The 22,741-nt window shown below is 39.4% G+C and overlaps 1 protein-coding gene across 1 annotated transcript in view; it reads left to right on the plus strand.

Moving 5' to 3' along the window:
- Nucleotides 1-847: 847 nt before the first annotated feature.
- Nucleotides 848-22,741, plus strand: part of tada2a (transcriptional adaptor 2A) — a 32,584-nt gene continuing 10,690 nt past the window's right edge. Inside the window, exons 1-7 of the mRNA XM_028806596.2 lie at nucleotides 848-1,008; nucleotides 1,205-1,311; nucleotides 1,443-1,502; nucleotides 1,668-1,759; nucleotides 4,565-4,722; nucleotides 16,524-16,612; nucleotides 21,171-21,243. Of these exons, the coding sequence (XP_028662429.1) occupies nucleotides 984-1,008; nucleotides 1,205-1,311; nucleotides 1,443-1,502; nucleotides 1,668-1,759; nucleotides 4,565-4,722; nucleotides 16,524-16,612; nucleotides 21,171-21,243 (604 nt within the window). The 5' untranslated portion in view covers nucleotides 848-983. The remainder of the gene's footprint in view (nucleotides 1,009-1,204; nucleotides 1,312-1,442; nucleotides 1,503-1,667; nucleotides 1,760-4,564; nucleotides 4,723-16,523; nucleotides 16,613-21,170; nucleotides 21,244-22,741) is intronic.

Raw genomic sequence — 22,741 nt, forward strand, 5'->3', positions numbered from 1 at the left:
AACCGGAGCCCCCGGAGGAAACCCACGCAGACACGGGGAGAACATGCAAACTCCACGCAGGGAGGACCCGGGAATCGAACCCAGGTCCCCAGATCTCCCAACTGCGAGGCAGCAGCGGTACCCACTGCGCCACCGTGCCGCCCCAGGTAAGAAATCAGATTCTTTATTTTGTTTTCCTTACAGAAGCGCCGTAGGTTTTTAAGTAATAATACAAATTGCTTTTGCATGTGCTATGTTTCAAAACTTTTATTTTATGATGCTGCGAATGTTTACATATACTGTATATGACAGCTATTTAACATTTTGGTACTCTACACTTCTTAGAAAGGAAGTCTGAGGTCAATGGTGAAATAATGTAAACGTCTAAGATTTTTTTAAAAATTGGATATAATGTTTTACACAGCCTTGTAACGGAGTTGTGTTGTTTAGTGAATTCTTGGCAAGAATCAGGCATAAAACACGATTTTTGTCATCTCAACACAGCTACAACTTTACACACTTTAGGAACTACAAAAACTGTTAAATTAGGAAATATCAAACACTTTTAGTGAAACTTTAATGTCAGCAATGTCGAAAACAAAAGGGAAACTGGTGCATCACTTTAATGTACAAGGTGAACAAGAACTGGATGAGATTTCATTCGAGTCCTCCGAAGCTACCTGACCGCCGCGTCAACGTGCAGCCCATACTTTTTTAGCTAGATTTATGGAAAATGATGGTGTTTATTTGTGTGTTTCTTTATCTTGTTTGTTGAAATAACAATTTATTTACCTCGATTAAGTCTCCTTCGCAAGGCACCGCTAAAGAGAGTCGGGATTGCAAAGCTTCTGCCACTAGAGGGCGTGAACTACAGTGCTGCCTGCTCAATGGTGCTCACGCTCGATTGCTTGCGCCTGCGCTCTGTGTGCCGCTGCCCTGCCTGCTATTGTGCGACCAGCTAAAGAAGTGAAACACTCTAGTAGTGACACGAGTTAAACAGGGACATGGACCGGCTAGCGCCGTTCGGAGGTGAGTGTCCCGTTATCGTAGATCTGCTACCTGTTAAGTCGTTTTGCCTCCTGTTTACAAGTGCCTGGCTAATGCATTCGATGTCGGAGCCAGGCCACTACTGAAACTGTGAAGCTCCTGTTTGCTAGTTGTGTAACCACAATGACTTTGGAAACCTGGCCTTTTCAGAAAGTTAATTCTTGTGACTGTTTTGCAGCCGATCCTTTTGACAAGCCACCATGCAGGAGTTGCTCATCGTATCTGACAGAACCTTACATTAAATGCGCCGAGTGTGGCCCGACACCTGTCCTCCTGTGCCTACAGGTAAAATGGGAATTGCTGCCTGCTTGGTGGGTGAATGATGCATTTTCTTTGGTTGTCCTGATTGTCTGGTTGATAGCACTGTAGCAGCCATTGTTTGCTCGTTTTTTAAAATACATTTTTTTCGTTTACAGTGTTTCACAAGAGGATTTGAATACAAAAACCACCTGAGTGACCACAAGTATGAAATCATGGTATGCCACAATAAGTGCCCATCTCCTAGGGCACCAGTTTCACTTTGGAGGCTGACGTTGCTGCTGCTTTTGTTATTCTTGCATGTGTGTTAGTCAGAGGCATACTCTGACCGATTTGTGTTTACCTAATGAATTGCTTGTTTGTTGTCCTTATACTGTTTGCAGACTTCAGATTTCCCTGTTCTAGATCCTAACTGGACCGCTCATGAAGAAGTTACATTGTTGGAGGCAGTTATGGATTGTGGTTTTGGGAACTGGTAGGTGAATTGGCTATTATGGAACATACAGTATTCTGTATGGTTGCCTTACACTCAGGGTACTGTGTATTTACTGATGATTTAATTAAGAATTTCCATAATTACATTTATGCATGTTTACAACTTGTTTTTTTTTCTTTTTTCTTTGTCTTCTTGCTTAATGGTTTTTTTTTGTGTAGAATGAAAAAGTAATTTTTCTGCCAGCTATTTTGATTATTTTTTGGTTAAACAAAACAATGAACTCTGAAATAGTCTTCTGTGGATTGCATATTTTTAATGGTTAGTTTCAGGCCAGGGTCTGGTGACAAGTTGGAATTCACCATGAGATGTATATTTTTAGAGGAGTTGCATTTTCTGTGGAAGCTGACTTACACATCAACAAATTCAATTTACAATATGTCAATGACACACAATATATTTATGAACAAGACATACTTCTAGGCTCACTAAACAAAATAAATTCAAATGATTATATTAAACTATAATGGAGATTAGTCAAGTTACGCATAAAAGACAAAACTGTTTATCTAGGTAATATATTCATATACTAGCAAATTACTACCATGAATGCAATTAACTCCTATAAAATTAAATGTTAGTATACCCCTTCTGGGTGGAGTGGTGGCTCTGAGGCTAGGGATTTGCACTGGCAATCGGAAGGTTGCTGGTTCAAATCACATAAACGCCAAAAGTGACTCTATTTTGTTGGACCCTTGAGCAAGGCCCTTAACCTGCAATTGCTCTGTCCTGGGTATGACGTTAATCTGCATCCAGCCCTGCATGTAGGCCTTCCAACCTGCAAGGAAAAACCTGGGGGCTGGTGGCAGAATTGGCACTCCAGCCACCATAAAAAAAACCTCATGAACTAGTGTGGTGCTGAGGTGTTACCCATCAGGTCCTAATCTGGGATCCTGAGTTGGTTTGTAAGCGTATGCTCCATCCTCTATACCCCTACCCAAAAACAGTCCAGTTCTTCTGGTCATAGGTTGAAACTTGCCAAGGAGTTTTTGGATTGCATTGGATTGCAAACTCAAGTCCTGCCTTCTACACTATTTATATTTTTTATTTCTTACTATATTGAGAAATTGTTCTGTTCTGTGTACTGCATTGTATTGTATTGACCCCCTTCTTTTGACACCCACTGCGCGCCCAACCTACCTGGAAAGGGGTCTCTCTTTGAACTGCCTTTCCCAAGGTTTCTTCCATTTTTTCCCTACAAGGTTTTTTTGGGAGTTTTTCCTTGTCTTCTTAGAGAGTCAAGGCTGGGGGGCTGTCAAGAGGCAGGTCCTGTTAAAGCCCGTTGCGGCACTTCCTGTGTGATTTTGGGCTATACAAAAATAAACTGTATTGTATTGTACACTGTTTTAGCCAGAAGAGACAAAGTGGAGTTCTTTGTGGCCAGCTATGTGGCCTTTTGACTGAAAGTATTCCTGTTACAAAAGGCTAACTTAACTTGTGCCTTGTTAAACTGCCTCTTCCATTGTAAAGAACTTTCTTGTACAGCCCAATGAGGTCAAGTGATGGTACTAAAGATGCAGGGATCTTTCCATTTCCAGTCCCATTGTATACAGCAGTGTGAGCTTTTATCTTGCTCTACGTGAAAAGAGCAAACAAATGTACATGGTAGCTATTCAAGTCAAAAGAAATTTCCTTCCTCCCATGCAAGCAAAATACAGAAAAATTGTAAGTACTCCTCTTAAAACAAGAGGTTATACTGGGAACTCTGGATTGCTGAATCACTAAATAGCAGCTTCCAATTTTTTATGTTATAGCTTCATAACAGGACAATGGTAACATTATGGACTGCGATCTAGTGGTCAAATCAAACAGACTTGCTCTCACAAAACTCAGAATGTTCCATCTAACAAAGAAATAAAAGTATTTGACTAAACGGTTTGCCTATTCATTACCTGAAAAAATAGTCCTCACAAATTCTGAATATTTTAAATGTTTAAAACCTAGTACCACCTCACTGTGGTGCAGGTTAAGTTCCTACTTTAGCCAACGGTTGCACCTGTAGGGTGGAACACAAACCGGAAATGCAATTTTTAGTACTGTATTATTTATTAATTGTACTATACTAGCTGTGTAAGCCTGTGCTGTAAAAAGTCCTGAATCCTAGAAACTATTGAAATCCTCAGAAAAAAAATTGAAATGTAGAGATGTCAGGTAATTGAAAGGACCTACTCTGGGCATCTCTCTCCTAGGAGGATTAGTTTTGCCGACGTGCTCGCCTCGCTTGTGCGTTAGCGACGGGAGGAAAAGTAAAAGGGATACCATGTTGCCAATGTTGTTAGTGGTTTAGCGACTTTGACTTTCTTCTGAGGTTTCGTTTTGCTGACGTGCTGGCCTCACTTGTGTATTAGCAGCTAAGTGAGTTTCTGTTTCTGCCCTTACCCCGACTCCACCTCTCACTTCCGGGACGGACAGAAACACACACTTTTTTTTTCCATTTGTTCCACAGCATGTTATTACTCGACAGCAAACATCTGAAAAAATATAGTATTGTGTTTATTGAGGTTTTTATGAGTATAACTGAAATGGCCAATCACAACACAAAAAGAGATGCATGAGAAACCTTCTGTTATTTTAGCAGTAAGTGTTTAATGGAAATTTGCTGAAAATTTAGAAAAGTGGAAGTATTTTGCGTCAGTTTCACTGGCTCCTTGACATGGTATCCGGTGACAAACACCACTACGGTGGCTGTCCAACTTGATTACTGAATGGCATCAGAGTCACATTTGTACTCGACTGTAATTTTATCTACTTGTTTAATACTAAGAATGTCTCCTGTTTCCCTTGTAGGCAGGATGTGGCCAATCAGATGCGGACAAAGAGTAAAGAGGACTGCGAGAGTCACTATATGAAACATTTTATTAACAATCCCCTTTTCTCCTCCACGTTGCTGAGCTTGAAGCAAATGGAGCAAGCTAGAACAGCAGACACTGCCATTCCCTTCAAACGTGAGTAGCTGGCAAAAAAGAAGTTATGGAGCATTTTAATAAATCTTTCTCTGCATTGATGTCACAGTTGCATCTGAATTTTGCACCTATTGGAATGTGTATTGCTGTATGAATTTTCAAAATATAATAGAAACTCTCAAATCTTTGCACTTCCAATTATGTTACTATGGATGCCATTTTGTGACACTGTGCAGATTTTTTTCAGCTCACCATCTAATTTGTTTTTATGCTTACATTATGTCCAGGAACAACATATTCTTATTTTTGGTTTGGTAGTTTGTTTGTTTTTTTCTTCAGTGAAAAAGACTTGTTTCAATCAAGTGTAAAAGAATAGGTTTTTTAATATAAAATGTAGGCCACTTTGTATCATGAACGCTGTTACAACTTGGTACCGTCTTGACTAACAATCCATAGATGAGACAGTTGGGCACGGGGTATAAACACACTAACAGATGGCACAGAGTGGAGTGTGCATACTTAACAAACTCTTACTGTTCTGGACAAAACTTGGATCAGATCAGCAAGTAATTAAGTGTTTATGCTTAATGTACTACCATTTGGACAATGCTTGAGAACACTTTTGCCCTGACATTGCATTATGTGCAGTTCTGCTTTCAGACACAAAAGGCCCTAATTTCAATACAACAATCTGGTACATTAATTTGTTGTGTTGATTAAGCATGCAAAGACAAACAGTCAGCAATTTAGATGAAGATAACTGAAATAACATTAGGAAAGCATCTACAAAAAGCCTTCAACTCAATGTGTAACTTTGTTGATCAATGACTAATAAAGTACACCTTCTTACTCATATTTTTAAAAATCAAAAATATTTCTTGGTTCTCTTCAAAAGAAAAAAAAAACAGTGTAAGTTTTTATTTTTTCAGTTTCTTTTTTTATTGAAATAAATTTTACAAAAGAAATAAGAAAATATAAAATAACTCCAAAAACAAACGGGGCATTACTTTTTGTGGTACATGAGTGGACAGGGTTCATCTTTGTGTGAAGAATAAATCATAACCATAAGGGCCCATTCACACCTAAGCATTTTTCTAGCATTTTAGTGCTGGACCAGAATATTATAAACCTCTTGAAAAGTTATTTTCCATTATTTTCAATGACACAATTCACACCTAAGTATTTTTGTAGCAAGTAATTTAGAGAACTCATGCTGGCAGCAGTTTTCAAGGATATTTAGACAAACACTTGTTCCATTGAAATCACTGCTAACACTCATAAAACCAGCGCAGCGGAGTCAGAAGCAATTATTGGCTTATTAGAACTGGAGTCAGTGGTACCATAAATTGAGGAGTTGGAGGTTTTGTGCCCCAACTCAACAGCCATGTATAAAATGTTGGTTTAATAAATAAAATTTTTAAAAAATTGGTTGTCACAGCCTCCAGAGGCTGGATGGCTAATTTTTATGTCAGACCTAGGAGTACTTCCGGTACAGGGGCATAGCGAGACAGAAGCACTTCCAGGTCAGACTGAAGCCTCCTGAATCAGGGAGTCCCTCTCTCTGCAACACAACCTGGCGGACCACCCTGAGGACTACGACTCCCATACATCCCTGGGAATGTCCTTATTGTGTCCATAGCAGCAGAGCACAACCATCAACCATACTGGGGGAGGAACTGCTCGAAATGTACCAACTCACCCACATTATCCATTAATTTATCCCTTTGTAAGGGATGTTGCTTCAGTCTCGGTTTATGCTTCCTTCCATACTGCCCTTCTATTACAGTGACCCGGCTGGGAAAGGGTCCAGCACAGCATTTTCAATTGGTATAAAGTAATTTTATACATGCACATATGTTTGGGCCAAACCCAAATTTGTGCAATGTGGTGAATGGGTAGTTACATTTGACTCTGTCCAAGGCTTTTTCTGCATCCAAAATTAATAACATCTCTGGTGTACATTACTTTAAATTGACCCCGAAGGTTTGAAGCTAAGTGTCTGCCTTTAGTAAATCCGATTTGGTCTTGTGATATTACAGAAGGAAGCACTTTCTCAATCCTTCTAACTAAAACTTTGGAGAGAATCTTAACATCATTATTCAGACGTGAGATTGGTCTATATGATGCATTTTGTAATAAGTCCTTATTTTTCTTTGGAAGGGAAAAACTTTAAAAAATCCAGGATTTGGTATATGAAGCTTTACAATAGTTAAATTCTAGAACAAAATATATTCTGAATGGAATCTCAAAACCTACAACTGAAAAGAATAACAAATATTTGTTACTAATAAAATATCCATCCATCCATTATCCAACCCACTATATCTTAACTACAGGGCCACGGGGGTCTGCTGGAGCCAATCCCAGCCAACACAGGGTGCAAGGCAGGAAACAAACCCTGGGCAGGGTGCCAGCCACACACACACACACACACACACCAGGGACAATTTAGAATCGCCAATGCACCTAACCTGCATGTCTTTGGACTGTGGAAGGAATAATCAAAGAACAGATACTTGCTCATTCATTAACATTCTTTAGTTACAATTTCAAATTTAAAACAAGAAAGTGTTATGACATCTTACTTTAGGGGTAGTCAATTATGATTTAAGGAGGTCCGGATAGAGAAAATTTCCTCATGTACAGGTCCGCAGCATCATCATGTTTAAGTTGCATTATAATTTAGTTATACATTACAATTAATTTATATATATTGAAGTAGCATTTCCATTGTATCAACATCTGCACTATGTGAAGTCAATGACTCAAATCGAACAAAGAAAGCTATAATTCAATGCCATTTCAACAATATTTATTTTCAGTGCAACTCTGGACTCTGGAGGGCTACATACAATAATAAATAAAATAAATAACAAAAAATAAATAACAAAAGTAAAAGCAAGGTAAATTTGGCATTCAACTGAGAATTCTAAATAATCAGTACTTTCATAATAATAATAACAAGTTTTAACATTTCAACAAAAAAAAAAAGACTTGGCCTCATATAAAAATAAAATATATGAGTTTTTAATATGTGCACAACTGAACAGGCTTAACCAGTTTCACAGTAAGTCTGATCATCTTTAAATAACTGAACGTATCTTCCCCTCTTTCCTTCCCTCGTATCCCGCTGCCTACTTTCTCTTGTTCAGTAATAGAAGTGCGCTCCTGCTTGGTCTGCCAGGATTTTAAATCTGGGCTGGAATGGTGTCAGTGCCATCCTCGTGCATTTGTGAAGATTGTCATCACTAAGTGGTTTTTTGTGATGTCTCAAAATCCACACAACTCTGAGGGAACACTCGTTAGCGAGTTGTTGGCCAGTAAATGAATGTGTTAAAATCCTTCCTGACCGATCGTACTTGGCTTTAAGATCACTTATTTTCTGTAGCCTTACTGGCACATTTAGTAGGTAACTTTTCTCAAATATAATTTTGTGCTTAGTTTCATAGTGGCGTTTCACATTCCCACTTTTAACCACTGCCACCGCCTCAGAGCAGATGAGACACAGCGGTTTCGAGCTTCCTACGGAAGTATGAACATAAATCCATCCATCCATCCATTGTCCAACCCGCTATATCCTAACTACAGGGTCACGGGGGTCTGCTGGAGCCAATCCCAGCCAACACATGGCACAAGGCAGGGACAAACCCCGGGTGTTGGGCGCCAGCCCACCGCAGTATGAACATATTGTAAATGTCTCGGTCCATGCTGGATTAAAAGCCCGGTTTTTGGTGTCAATTTTTGCCATTTACCAAAAGCCATGGCATATTGACTCACAATTTTATTGCTTTTCTCTCTCTTGTCTTCTCAGTCATCTATATTTTCCTCTCCCTGTCACTGCCACTGCCACAAGAGTGCCAGCTGTTTTCACACGAAATGTAGGTTTTCCACGCCTCTATTCAGTGAAGGCCTGCCCTACTCTGCCTGTGATTGGCTGACATTCTTGCCTTCACCTTGACCAATCTCCGTCTTCATGCTTAACCCCAACCAACTTGAACCCACGAAGGCAACAAGTACTGGCCAATCAGAGACACGTAGGAGGTCCCTTTCACTGAGTAGCGGTGTAGAAACACTGTCATAAAAGAGTCGTCAGTAAAAATTTAATCTCCGCCAAAACTCAATGATATGTCTGTTCCGAGTCTGGGTCCAGACAGAACAGAGTCTGGGTCCAGACCAGGACCGCGGTCCACCTACTAGTGACCTGTGTCTTACTTCATTGGAGTCCTACATTGTTATTTTTTTAACAGTAGGCAAATTTAAGTAATACAGGGTAGCACTGATTAACTTCTCCTACAGAACCCATTTCACTCTAGTTATGTAGGAAATGTAGAGAAGTAGCTATATTTAATTTATAAAGAATACTCTTTTGTTTTGTGTAGTGTGATATTTGCCCGGACACCATCAGACCGACACTGCATCTTTATCAAAATACCTTTTATTGTCGTCCACACAACACAAGACTATTCACAGTCCCGCACAACTCACAGTGCTTTAGCCCCAGTCTCCCTTCTCCTGGGCCTTCTCTCGCCTTGTCCCTGGGCCTCCTCTACTCTCTCTCCAGGAGCTTCGTCCTGCTCCTGCTCCTGACTCCAGCTCATTGATAGGAGGGAGGCGGCCCCATTTATCCTCACCCGGATGAGTTCCAGGTGCTCTGCCTGACGTCACTTCCTGGTGTGGCGGAAGAGTCAGGAGAGCACCCAGAAACACTCTGGGTGACCCTGGAAGGATCGTCCTCCATTGGTGTGGCAGCATTAAAATAGTCCTGGGCTCCATGAGGCTCAGGGCGCCCCCTGGTGGTGACCAGAGGCCCCAACGGTCTTGAGTCTCCTTGCTCCCTTTCCGTGGGCCTCTTCTATTCCAGGGCGGTTGCCCCCTCGTGGCCCGGAGGACACATACGCCACCAACTCATCCTTCCAGGCTTCCCGGCTAGGTCTGACCCCCAGCCGCGTACCACAGTAGTAATAGTGAAAAGGGGAAATTTAACTAGGTTAATACTGGCTAACATTTATGTATCTGACTGGGATCATAAGAAATAATAATGTTGGATAATGTTCTTGTTTAGTGCCCAATATATAAAGCATCACAAACTGATGGCTTCTCCAATAATATTCAGCATCTTCCTCTTTTTTATTTTCTTCAGTGCATAATTGTTTGTCTCTAATAATAATAAATATAATAATAATTTGCTACCCTTTGTCAAAACAGACACCATTTTTGTTTCTGGCCATTCTCTACTTTTTCTAAAACTTATAGTACTAATAATTTATCTTAACAGTTGGCGATTATTCCATCATTCTTAGCAAAGATTTTATTAAATGTGTGTCTACATATATTTTTGTGTTTTTTATCTTGGAGATATAGTACCTTGTAAAAGTATTTAGTCTCTGAATTAGTTCTCTAATTTCACTGAGTAACAAATGCTACAGTGATATTTTGTTGCTGTGATATATTTATTTCAAAGCAATGTATCTGAAGGTTTAATCTTGTCAATGTGACATTGTTTTTGTTAAAAGAAAAAGAAGGTGGCAGAGAGGAAATATTCTGTATTTAGTCATGAAACTTTAATATTTTATTCAGCCACATTTACAGCAATAACAGCTTTAAGTCTTTTGGGGTACATATGTACCAGCTTTGTACCATTTTTCCAGGCAAGTGTTTTCCAGGGCGTTCACTTCAATCTTGCTCATAACAATTTCAAAGCTTCAGTTTTTTAGCAGACCAGACTGAAACAAATTCCTTTGCAGTATTTGTAGGTGTTTTCCACCATTCATTCTTCCTCTTATTGTAATCAGATGCTTAGTCCAGGCTAATATACACCAGCCCTACAATATAATGCTGCCACGCATATCTGAGTAGACTTTGACCAAAAAGCTCTATCTTGGTCTCATCTGTCTACCAACCTTTTACCTGCATCACAGCTGGCTTATTCTCAAGCTTTCTGGCAAAGTGCAGATGTGTTTTCACATAGTTCTTTTTGAGTAATGGCTGATTTAGTGCTACCCTGTGCAGTATTCTTGATATGGTTAACTGTTGCACTTTTACTCCAGTCTCTGCAGAACTCGGTAGTACCTTTAGTTGTGGGCATTTCTGTGGCTGCTCTCTCACAAGTCTCCTCCTTGCTTGCACAGAGAAGTTTAAGGGTAAAATTTTCTGAGCAATCTCTGGATGGTTTGACATCTATCCCACTTCCTATAACTGTACCAAAATGGAGCATACAAACACTTGGGTATCGTTTTGGATGTTTTTCCTAATTCTGTATTTGTTGATCAGTCATACTCTTGCCCATTTAAAACACCTCCCTAATATTGTGTAATTCCCTCTTGTGCCACCAAAACAGGTCTGTCCTTTCGAGGCATGGACTCCACAAACCTCTGAAGGTGTTTCCTTTGTTATCTGACACCAGGACATTAGCAGCTGACTTTTTTAAAGTCTTTCATGGATCAGATTTGTTTTTCTAGCACATCTCACAGATTTTCAATAGGATTGAAATCTGAAGAATTCGAAGGCCAAGTCAACACATTGAACTCTTTCTCATTTCCCTGAACAATTTTTTCAGTGTGGCAGGGCACATTATCCTGTTGAAAGAAGACAACACCATCAGGGAATACCATTGTCATGATGGAAGAACATATTCTGCATTGCCCATGGCAATACATTGTGTCTGCCAGCTTGTCTTCTTCACATATAGTACATCCTGCAGTCATCTCTTCCATAGGCAAATGACACACAAACACCTGACCGTCCACATGATCTACAAGGAGACATGATTTATCAGACCAGGACACCTTCTTCCATTGCTCCATGGTTCATTTGTGATGCTCACATACCCGTTGTAGGCGCTTTTGGCATTGGACATGGTCCTTACCCACACACGTTAATGTGCCTTTGGGTGTCAGTGGCCCTGTCACTGGTTCACTGGTCGTCCTTCATTGGATCACTTTTAGTAGGTACTAACCGCTGCCTACCAGGAACATGCAAAAGACATGCCATTTTGGAGATGTTCTTACCCAGTCTACTAGCCATCACAATTTGGCCCTTCTAAAAATTACTCAAATCTTTACGCTTGCCCATTTTTCCCGCTTCCAACACAGGTACCTTTATGACAAGATAATCAATGTTATTCTCTTCACCTGTCAAATGGTTTTAATGTTGTGGGAGATCAGTAATAATAATAATAATAATACATTTTATTTATATAGCGCCTTTCCCATGCTCAAGGCACTTACAGAATTTAATAAAGAACGGCAGAATATACAGTATATAGCATTGTACAAACCAGATAAATAAATAAAGAAGATTAAGACAGTAAATTCTGAAAAAAAAACAGACAACATAATTGATGGTCTAGCACACACACACACAGGTTACATGAGCATCTTGACAGAGAAGTAAACTGAGAGAAAGGTAATAAAGTCAAGTAGAGCTAAAAGCCTTCCTGAACAGATGAGTTTTGAGTTGTTTTTTAAAAGAATTCATGGAGTCAGCTGACCTGATTAATTTTGGTAGGTCATTCCAGAGTCTGGGCGCTATACAGCTGAAGGCCCTGTCACCCATGGAGTGTAGATTAGTGAGGGGCACAACAAGATTACCAGAATCAGAGGACCTTAGTGGGCGGGCAGGCACATAGTGATGGAGAAGGTCACTGATGTAGTTTGGTGCGAGGTTATTTAAAGCTTTGTAGATTATTAGTAGGATTTTATATTCGATTCTGTAGGACACAGGGAGCCAGTGAAGACGGAGCAGGATGGGTGTGATGTGCTCGCTGCTGCTGGTTCGAGTAAGGACTCTTGCAGCTGAGTTTTGAATAAGCTGGAGCTGTGATATAAGATTAGAAGGGGCACCTGCCAGTAAGGAATTACAATAGTCGATGCGGGATGTGATAAAAGCATGGACAAGTTTCTCAACATTAGAGAAGAGAGGAAGGAGCGAACACGGGATATGTTACGGAGGTGAAAGTAAGAAAGTTTCTTAAAGTGATTTATGTGGGCGGAATAAGTGAGGGAGGAATCAAAAATGACACCAAGATTTTTTACAGTAGAGGCAGGTCTGATGAGATCACTGCCAAGATGGACTGGGAAGGAGCTCATTTTATTAAGTTGCATTTTAGTCCCAATTTGCAGGAGTTCAGTTTTATTGCAATTTAATTTTAAAGAGTTCTGCTCCATCCAGGTTTTAATTTCACTAAGGCAGGTTGTGAGCTGAGAAAGCTCTGATGAAGTTCCACTTTTAACATTGAAGTAGAGCTGAGTATCATCTGCATAAAAATGATAACCCAATCCATAACTACGGATAATATGGCCAAGGGGAAGCATATAAATACAGAAAAGCAGAGGACCGAGGACAGAGCCCTGAGGGACTCCTTGTGTGACTGGCACGGAGTTGGATCTGCTGTTGCCAAGACTAACAAACTCTTGCCTATCAGTCAGATAGGACTTGAACCACTGGAGGGCAGTGCCAGAGATACCTAGCATGTTCTCCATTCTGGACAGTAGGATGTCATGTCTGACAGTGTCAAATGCTGCACTGAGGTCTAACAGAATTAATATGCTAGTTTGTCCAGAGTCTGCTGCCATAAGCAAATCATTGGTTACCCGTAGCAGAGCAGTTTCACAGCTGTGCCGCGCCCTGAAACCAGACTGAAAGGGTTCCATCAAATTATTAGAGGTTAGGTAATTGGTGAGTTGGGAAGCTACAACACGCTCAAGAACTTTTGACAGGAAAGGTAAGTGGGAAATAGGCTGGAAATTGTTAAGATTGTCAGCATCAAGGCCAGACTTTTTTAACGTTGGGGTTACAGAAGCAATTTTAAAAGTGAGCGGCACAGAGCCAGTGTCAAGGGATGAGTTTATTATTGTTGTAACAGTCGGGATTATGGCATGAAGGCAGGATTTAAGTAGTGTGGTGGGGATGGGGTCCAGTACACAAGTAGTCGGCCTCATCTTACAAAGCAGGTTATTAACAAACGCAGAAGTGACTGGTGAGAACTTAGAGAAGGAGCTGGATGGAGTGGGAAAACAGGGAGAGATATAAACAGATGATATATTTATGTTAGTTGAATTATTTAGATCTTTAATTTTGTTACGGAAAAAGTGGAGGAATTCCTCACAGACTTCAGTAGAAGAGGTAGTTGGGATAGATGCGTGTTCGAGTAGTTTATTAACTACAGAGAACAAAACCCTTGGGTTATCATGGCCACTTTCTATTATTCTGCCGTAATGGGTGTTCTTGGCAGAAGTTAGTGCTTCTCTGTAAGCTCTTTTCTAGTCAGAGAAAGCCTGGATGTGCACGGTGAGGCCAGTCTTACGTGACATTCTCTCAAGGCGTCGGCCAGCTGCTTTCATAGATCGCAATTCTGAGTTATACCAAGGAGCTGAGCGTTTAAAGGAAACCTCCTTATGTTTTAAAGGAGCTGTTTTATCTAATGCTGAGTGAAGGGCTGTGTTATAGTGGTCAACAAAACTATCTAGTGTTGATGGAATAGGTGCAGACAGTAAAAGATCAGAAATGGATCCAGAAAGGATAGAGGGACAGATATTTTTAAGGTTTCTGTAAGAAATTTGTCGTTTACAGGTAAGAGGTGGGAGAGGTAATGAGACAGTGAAAAATACTGCTTTATGGTCAGAGAGTCCCAAATCAGTGCTGTAAATGTTGGCAACAGATAGTCCAGAAGTGCAGATCAGGTCCAATATATGACCGCCAGAATGGGTTGGAAAATCAACATTTTGTATCAAGTCAAAGCAGTCCAGTAAGGACAGGAATTCATTTCTCAGTTTAGATGTGGGGATGTCAATATGGATGTTGAAATCACCAAGAAGGATAATTCTCTGAGAGTAAGAGCTTAGGTGGGTCAAAAGTTCAATCAGATCGGATAAGAAGGATGCATTGTATTTTGGGGGACGATAAAGAACAATGAGTGAGACAGGACCTGATTCCGTTATTAGTTTAAGAGCCAGGCACTCAAAAGACAATGGACAGTCAATTGGGATTCTTTTAATGTTTAAGTGTACAATATGCATCTGTATTATTGTTTATTTCTTTGGAAGGCAGGTTTTTATTTTCACAGCTGTCCTTTAGATTCACAACCTGAATAATGGTACCATAACCATGAGGTTTTCCATCCAGAAAAAGTTATGTCAATGATTTATTGGTGGAGACTGGCTGTAAGGCAGGTGTGTCCACATTAGGCAGATGGTTTTCACATGTTCAGTCTTGAAGCTTCCACTACGGAGGACTTGAATATTTAGGCAAACAGGATAATTACATAATGATTTAAGATTTATTCAAATTTAACTCAAACAACATGATAGACTGCAACTACACTGTATTGGTTACATCTTAACCTGTTTAACTAGAAGAATCCTTACTCTACTACCATAACACAATTGGAAAATATGTTCTATTTTACTTAAGATTTGAAAAAATAAAACATTTGCAAGCAACAATTCAAAGTTTTTGGAGTCTGGCAGTTGAATGAACATGCTCTACCATTGCTAACTTTTTTTTTTTTTGCATATTTTAGTATCTCTTAAGTGACTACTTCATATTAACCATTAAATATTTCTGTTGTTTAGATGAGTAAGGAAGAGAGATTTAATAATATGTTTTATTGATCTATAATTTATGTATTGTAATGAATATTTGAAGTCAATGAAATAATTTAAAATAAAAAAAATATTGTTTCTGGGAGGTACAGAGCATTACAGGATACCTATTTGTTTCAGATGGTTATTAAATATGTAACTTCTTCATTCTTGACATGATTTTTTTTTCTAAAAATGTGTACCACATCCTGTTAAATGTTTAAAAATTAAATAATGTTAATGGTGTCCTCCTAGTGTTGTGTACCTCAGGCAGGACACATATACTGTAGAAATATGTATTTATTCAAATGAGGTTGAAAATTGTGGTTATTACATATATGTTTTATGACACAATGGTTGGTTCATATGGCATCCCCAGCAGCTTGATTTTATTTTAAAGAATTTAATGGTTTAAATGAGTTCTATTCATGTCTCCCCTATTTTGGTAAAACAATTTACTCCTTCTTAAAGAGGTTAAGCTTAAGGAGAGTTGAAGGACAGATAGTTACAACTAATTAGTTACATTTTTAATGAATCAGAAATTTTGGGGCTCAAGGAATGTTTTACATGATCAGCCTTGATCAAGTACACATTAGGAATTTAACAATGGTAATATGTGGAGACAAGGAGAATTGACTTATTGTCAGTTGAAAATGTCATCTGCATCTTGAGATGTGTTCAACCGATAATCTGTCAGTGAGCCGTATATATGGTGTGCATACAAGTTACTTATATGAGGTAGCATGCAAGTAAGCATTTCTTTGTGCTACTGTGCATTTGAAAATAGTCTAAAATTATACTTGCATATTGAAGACCTAAGAAAAAAATAACTTATTAGGTTGAAGGCCTAAGTATGTGTTATTTCTTCCTAATTTTTAAAAATACAATGTAAAGGTAAAATTACTGCCCACTTACAGCAATCAAACAAGAAATAATACCCAATGAAAGTAAAACCTATTTCCTAAAAGCTTTTACATTTACACTTTGGGAGCAGTCTTTCCATGAATAGTATGGTATATTTTTATTTTTTTTATTTTTAAAGTATCTGGGGTGGTATTTTGGCAAGAGCTGTGCCAAGAAGTCTGAACTAGGGTGGGAAAGATGTTGAATTCATAAAGCATACTCTTAGATACACCAGGTTTGTAATTCTGAGAAACTCCTATCAGAAATATATAAAGATTTATGCAAGCCATGTAGACATTAACCTTTGCACTAGAGCTATATCTGGATTTTTCATGTCCTTCACTTTTTTTCTCTTTTCAGCCGCTGATGATCCTCCAAGACCTGCATTTGATTCATTACTCTCCCGAGATATGGCTGGATACATGCCTGCTCGAGCAGATTTTGTTGAGGCGAGTGCCCTGGGATTATCATCGAGTTTAACACTGTACACATTAGTATTTGCAAGCTTTTTTTATTCTGTGATCATAGACTTACTTAAATAGTATTGATCTACTCCGTTTCCCTTAATCAGCTAGTTGCCTCTGAGCAAAATAAGAAACTACTCACAAAAACGTTAAACAAAACTTCATTTGTGATGAATAGATAGATACTTAATTAATCCCAAGGGGAAATTCACATACTCCAGCAGCACCTTACTGATACAAAAAACAATATTAAATTAAAGATTGATAATAATGCAGGTAAAAAAACAGACAATAACTTTATATAATGTTAACGTTTACCCCCCTGGGTGGAATTGAAGAATCGCATAGTTTGGGGGAGGAACGATCTCCTCAGTCTGTCAGTGGAGCAGGACAGTGACAGCAGTCTGTCGCTGAAGCTGCTCCTCTGTCTAGAGATGACACCGTTTAGTGGATGCAGTGGATTTTCCATAATTGATAGGAGCCTGCTGAGCACCTGTTGCTCTGCCACAGATGTCAAACTGTCTAGCTCCATGCCAACAATAGAGCCTGCCTTCCTCACCAGTTTGTCCAGGCGTGTGGCGTCTTTCTTCTTAATGCTGCCTCCCCAGCACACCACCGCGTAGAAGAGGGCGCTCGCCACAACCGTCTGATAGAACATCTGCAGCATCTTATTGCAGATGTTGAAGGACGCCAGCCTTCTAAGGAAGTATAGCCAGCTCTGTCCTTTCTTACACAGAGCATCAGTATTGGCAGTCCAGTCTAATTTATCATCCAGCTGCACTCCCAGGTTTTTATAGGTCTGCACCATCTGCACACAGTCACCTCTGATGATCACGGGGTCCATGAGGGGTCTGGGCCTCCTAAAATCCACCACCAGCTCCTTGGTTTTGCTGGTGTTCAGGTGTAGGTGGTTTGAGTCGCACCATTTAACAAAGTCATTGATTAGGTCCCTATACTACTCCTCCTGCCCACTCCTGATGCAGCCCACGATAGCAGTGTCGTCAGCGAACTTTTGCATGTGGCAAGACTCTGAGTTGTGTTGGAAGTCCGATGTATATAGGCTGAACAGGATCGGAGAAAGTACAGTCCCTTGTGGCACTCCTGTGTTGCTGACCACAATGTCAGACGTGCAGTTCCCAAGACGCACATACTGAGGTCTGTCTTTAAGGTAGTCCACGATCCATGCCACCAGGTATGAATCTACTCCCATCTCTGTCAGCTTGTCCCTAAGGAGCAGAGGTTGGATTGTGTTATAGTATCTTGATGTTTTTTAATTATGTTAAGTAAACCTTGCAGTCTCAAATTTCAACACTCATTTTGAGCTTGTCACTTGACCCATCTGAGTGAAAACTGTCTAAACCTACTTTTCTGGTTGTGTGCTAATGTACTTTAAAAGCCTTTAAAATAGTAGTAAACATAGGAGGATCATCCATCTGTCTTTTTTCCCCCCCAATAAACTAAACCCACTTTGATGGTTGCAGAAAGCCAGAGTCTACCCCAGTAGCACGGGACTCCATTATGGTGTGCCAGTCCATTGCAGGCTAAACTCATGAACACATCCACACTCACTTCAGATTAATACAGTTATGTTTGTACGTTTGTTTTTTCAAACCAGAGATATACATTGGACCTTTGTCATTTTCCAGTTTAGTCATAAAGAACATAGATCTTATTTTAATTTTTGCCTGGATTATTGCTGTAAATGTTTGTTTTTTTTCTACCTCAGGCAATTATTACAGGCACATATAATCAAAGAAAGCAAAATTAGTTATAAAAAATGCAAGGGATTAGTGGTGATGGTTTTATTTCCCTGTGATCAGCAGTATCAATAGCCTTGTAATGACCCTGAAATGAGTGTGTTACTGAATACCTTCGAGCCAGCCTATTCAAATGGCAGCCCGCGGGCCACATGCAGACCAGAAGCAACCTCCGAGTGGACCAGCCCCTGGTCCCGCCAGAAACACAGAGAAAAAAACAAGAAAAACACACTTGATGAGCCTTCAGAAATCCCTGCATAAATTCCTACAGCAGTGCAGACCATGAATGTCACACCCCACGTAGCCCAGCAACATTCAACCCACAATGTAGCATGTTATTGTGTGTCTAGAAGTGGTGGTAGTAGTCTATGATACAGTGATCGATTTATTTATTTTGACTGTACACGCTTGTACATTGTCCCGGCACCTCAGTCATGACAGCTGGTGGTGGCATTGACTACGTGTTAAATGATTCTATAATCAATGGTAAGCAGAGTCTTAGTTGTATTCCAGTTTCATCAAGTGAGTACAAACATGGGTTTTCGCAAATGAATCTAATTGTTACTCCAGTGACAGCTGGACAAGCACTGTCTCTGTACTTCTCTTCATACGATTGGTTGACCCTCAACTCGGTGTCTTGTGCAGCATATGGGGTCACAAATGTACAGAACACATTTTCTGTGAAAATGACAATACATGTATACCTTTAAATAGTTCGAATTTTCCAGTCTTCTCTTCAGAATACTCCTGGTAGTTACCTTTTATCTTATTGTAGTCTGTATTTACTCAAAAAGCTTTGTGTTAGACCCATTTTTATAGCTCTTATTAGCAAGCCAACCTTGACAAAATTCTTGTCATTGCTTTTCCTTTAATTATGTTGTTCTCCTTTACAGAGTAGACACTTTAATTTTTGTATTAGTAAATACCAATTAAAAATGTTCATTTTAAATTAAAGTCCAATATCTTTCACCCACCATTGCTTACACTGTAGCATGTAGCTGTTGAGAACATAACATTCTTAGTTGCACTTAATTCAATTCAGGGTCACAGATCAGAAGAGCTTGGCCCTGAAGTATTTTTTCATAAGGTAGAAAACAAGTTTAGAATAGGACTCAAGTCCATTGTAGAGTCTGCTCATTCACTCAGAGCCAACTTTGAACCAAGAAATAACCTAATCTACACAGTTTAGGAAATGTAGGAAGAAGACCCACACAGATATAAGTAGAATGGATCAATTCACAAAGTGACTGGTCACAGGATTCAGATTCAGGATGCTTGATATGTGATGAAGTAGCATTTTACTGATTCATCATCATCTTCTTCTTTTGGCTACTCCCGTTAGGGGTTGCCACAGCGGATCATGTTCTTCCATATCTTTCTGTCCTATGCATCTTGTTCTGTCACACCCATCACCTGCATGTCCTCTCTCGCCATAAACCTTCTCTTAGGCCTTCCTCTTTTCCTCTTCCCTGGCAGCTCTATCCTTAGCATCCTTCTCCCAATATACTCCGCATCTCTCCTCTGCACATGTCCAAACCTATGCAATCTCGCATCTCTGACTTTGCCTCCCAACCATCCAACTTGAGCTGACTCTCTAATGTACTCATTTCTAATCCTGTCCATCCTTGTCACACCCAATGCAAATCTTAGCATCTTTAACTTTGCCACCTCCAGCTGTCTCATGTTTTTTAGTCAGTGCCACCGTCTCCAACCCATATAACATAGCTTGTCTCACTTCTGTCCTGCAGACCTTCCCTTTCACTCTTGCTGATACCCGTCTGTCACAAATTACTCCTGACACTCTTCGCCACCCATTCCACCCTGTCTGCACTCTCTTTTTCACCTCTTTTCCACAATCCCCATTACTCTGTACTGTTGAGTCCAAGTATTTAAACTCCTCCACCTTTGCCAACTCTACTCCCTGCATCCTCACCATTCCACTGACCTCCCTCTCATTCACACACATGTATTCTGTCTTGACCTTCATTCCTCTCCTTTCTAGAGCATATCCCAATATTTTACTGATTTTTTTTTTTTTACTTACAAAAAGTTTGGTAGCTTTGAACTTCTTTTGTTGTTTGTAGTTAAAGGCAGCTTTGTTGAGCAGGCAGTGTTTTAAAGGAAAACATTGTTCACATCATTTAAATAGTCAAGTGTTATAATAAAAATAATAGTAATTGTACTGATAAGAGTTCGAACAGCACTAACCCAGACTTTGTAGTGTTACTCTGATGGTTACAGTTGCATGTTTTTGTTAAAAATGGCATTTTCTTCACTTTCTCAGCAAGTCAAATACATGTGTGAGGCAATATAATATCAAATGCAACCCAGCAGGGTTTCTGAAGTTATTCTGTTATTTTGTGTTAATAGAGGATTTCTTTTAATCTTGTGTTTTTGAAAACACAGTTTTCCAATATGTGGAATTATGTATGTGTGTCTAGATGAGATTGGACAGAACTTACTCTTGTTAACAAACATAATGTAATTTCTCTGGTGTCTTAATTGAACAGCAGATGCTTTGAACAGCAACATCTGGAAACATATGCTATGCTGTGCTATACATCAGAATTAATGCAAAATGAATGCTTTAAACATAACTATTTTTATGTCAAAAGTGTGTGGAAGAGTGATTATTTGATTTAATAAGGTTTTTATAGTTTTTGAATCTGTGTCAATTTCTCGGATTAATTCCTTTTGTTGAGTGCCACATTATTTTTTTTTTTTTTTTTTCAATTTTCTTCATTTAAAAATAATGATATTATGTCTTCTCATTTGTTTTCCCTTAGGAGTTTGACAATTATGCAGAGTGGGATTTAAGAGATATTGACTTTGTTGACGATGACTCTGACATTCTTCACGGTGAGATGTCGCCTCTCCCATGTAGATTTAAATAGATAGATGGACAATGCTTTAAATGGTTATTGTAAACATAAGAACAATTTCAGGTTTTTAAGTATTTAATTGATGTTTTCCCTCTTTTAAGTTTTAGCATTTATGATAACTGAGAATTGTCACTAGCTGAATACCCATTATATTAATGTTGAGGGTTTTTTCTTGTTTTAACAAGAGTATGTTAACTTATCCCAACTTTACATAGGAATGTCAGAATAGACGATTTAAGTAGATTGTATTCTTATAACTGGCTGTGTTATCCCACTTCGTCCGGGTAAAGCAGTGGGCCACAGTTATAGTGCCGTGAGTTAATCCAAATGTATCAGAAGTGCTATGTAACCAAGTACTTTCCTGTATGCAATATTTGTTTTTTAAAATAAGGGCTAATGTTATTGGTAGGCACACAGAAAATTTTGTTCCTTTGAATTGAAATGAGCAATCAGTAGTAATAATGTGAATTTTGAGTATATGTTATTATCGGTTGGCTGGGATTGGCTCCAGCAGACCCCCGTGACCCTGTGTTCGGATTCAGCGGGTTGGCAAATGGATGGATGGATGGATGTTATTATCGTTATTAGATAATGAAAATCATTAACGTTATTCACTCAGGTATTTCTTTTTGTGTTTTTCGTCAGTTGTATGTGGTTCCCCTTTAAAGTCTGCAGATATAAATGTATATGCAAAGCAGTGCTTAAAGTGGATATACAGAAGTGCCAGTACCCTATGTGTTATACTGATGTATTTATGTGAAGAATGAGGTGCATGGAGCATTTGCCCACTAGAAATGCAAGCACCACTATCTAGGAATGACGTTAGATGTTAAATCTCCCGTGGAGTTTGCAGTAACGCGATCAAAGAGTGTGGGATACTTGGTGCTCCCTTAATGTTACGAGTGCCACGTTCAAAGAGTGGGGGTGGGAGGTGAGTCAGTTTTCAACACCACAGCCAAGGTCAGGAGATCGACAGAGTGAAACAGATAACCATGTTGAAAGCCAGTATGCATCTAAGAGTGCCAGTAGTGAACTGCACAAAGCAGTGCTTGCTAACTATTGAACTTGTATCTTCCTCTGTCCATTCACAATGTGATCACATCTCTTTTTTCCAGTCCAGGATACTGCTGTCTCCAGCGGGGGGCACATGCTCCCTGGGATTGTGTTCTTTACTGAAATGCAGGATATAAATGAACCTGTTTATATACCCCTTCAGTAACCATGAAGGAAATAATCATATGAGATATATATGGTACAAAAAGAGATATATATTAAACATTGTCTAAAATGCAGCTTTCACTTCAATATACAATGCAGTATAAACACTTATACATACATATCCAAGCCAAAGAAAAGCCATTTGAGCAGTACAGTCATCATCCAGTTCTTCGGGGGGAATGCTGATGAATGTACACCGAGTATGGGGGTCCTCATTCTTGCAGATGGTTTCTAGATGGTCCCTTGCCATTATAAAT

This window comes from Erpetoichthys calabaricus, chromosome 8, assembly GCF_900747795.2.
Source record: "Erpetoichthys calabaricus chromosome 8, fErpCal1.3, whole genome shotgun sequence".
Classification (NCBI taxonomy): domain Eukaryota; kingdom Metazoa; phylum Chordata; class Cladistia; order Polypteriformes; family Polypteridae; genus Erpetoichthys; species Erpetoichthys calabaricus.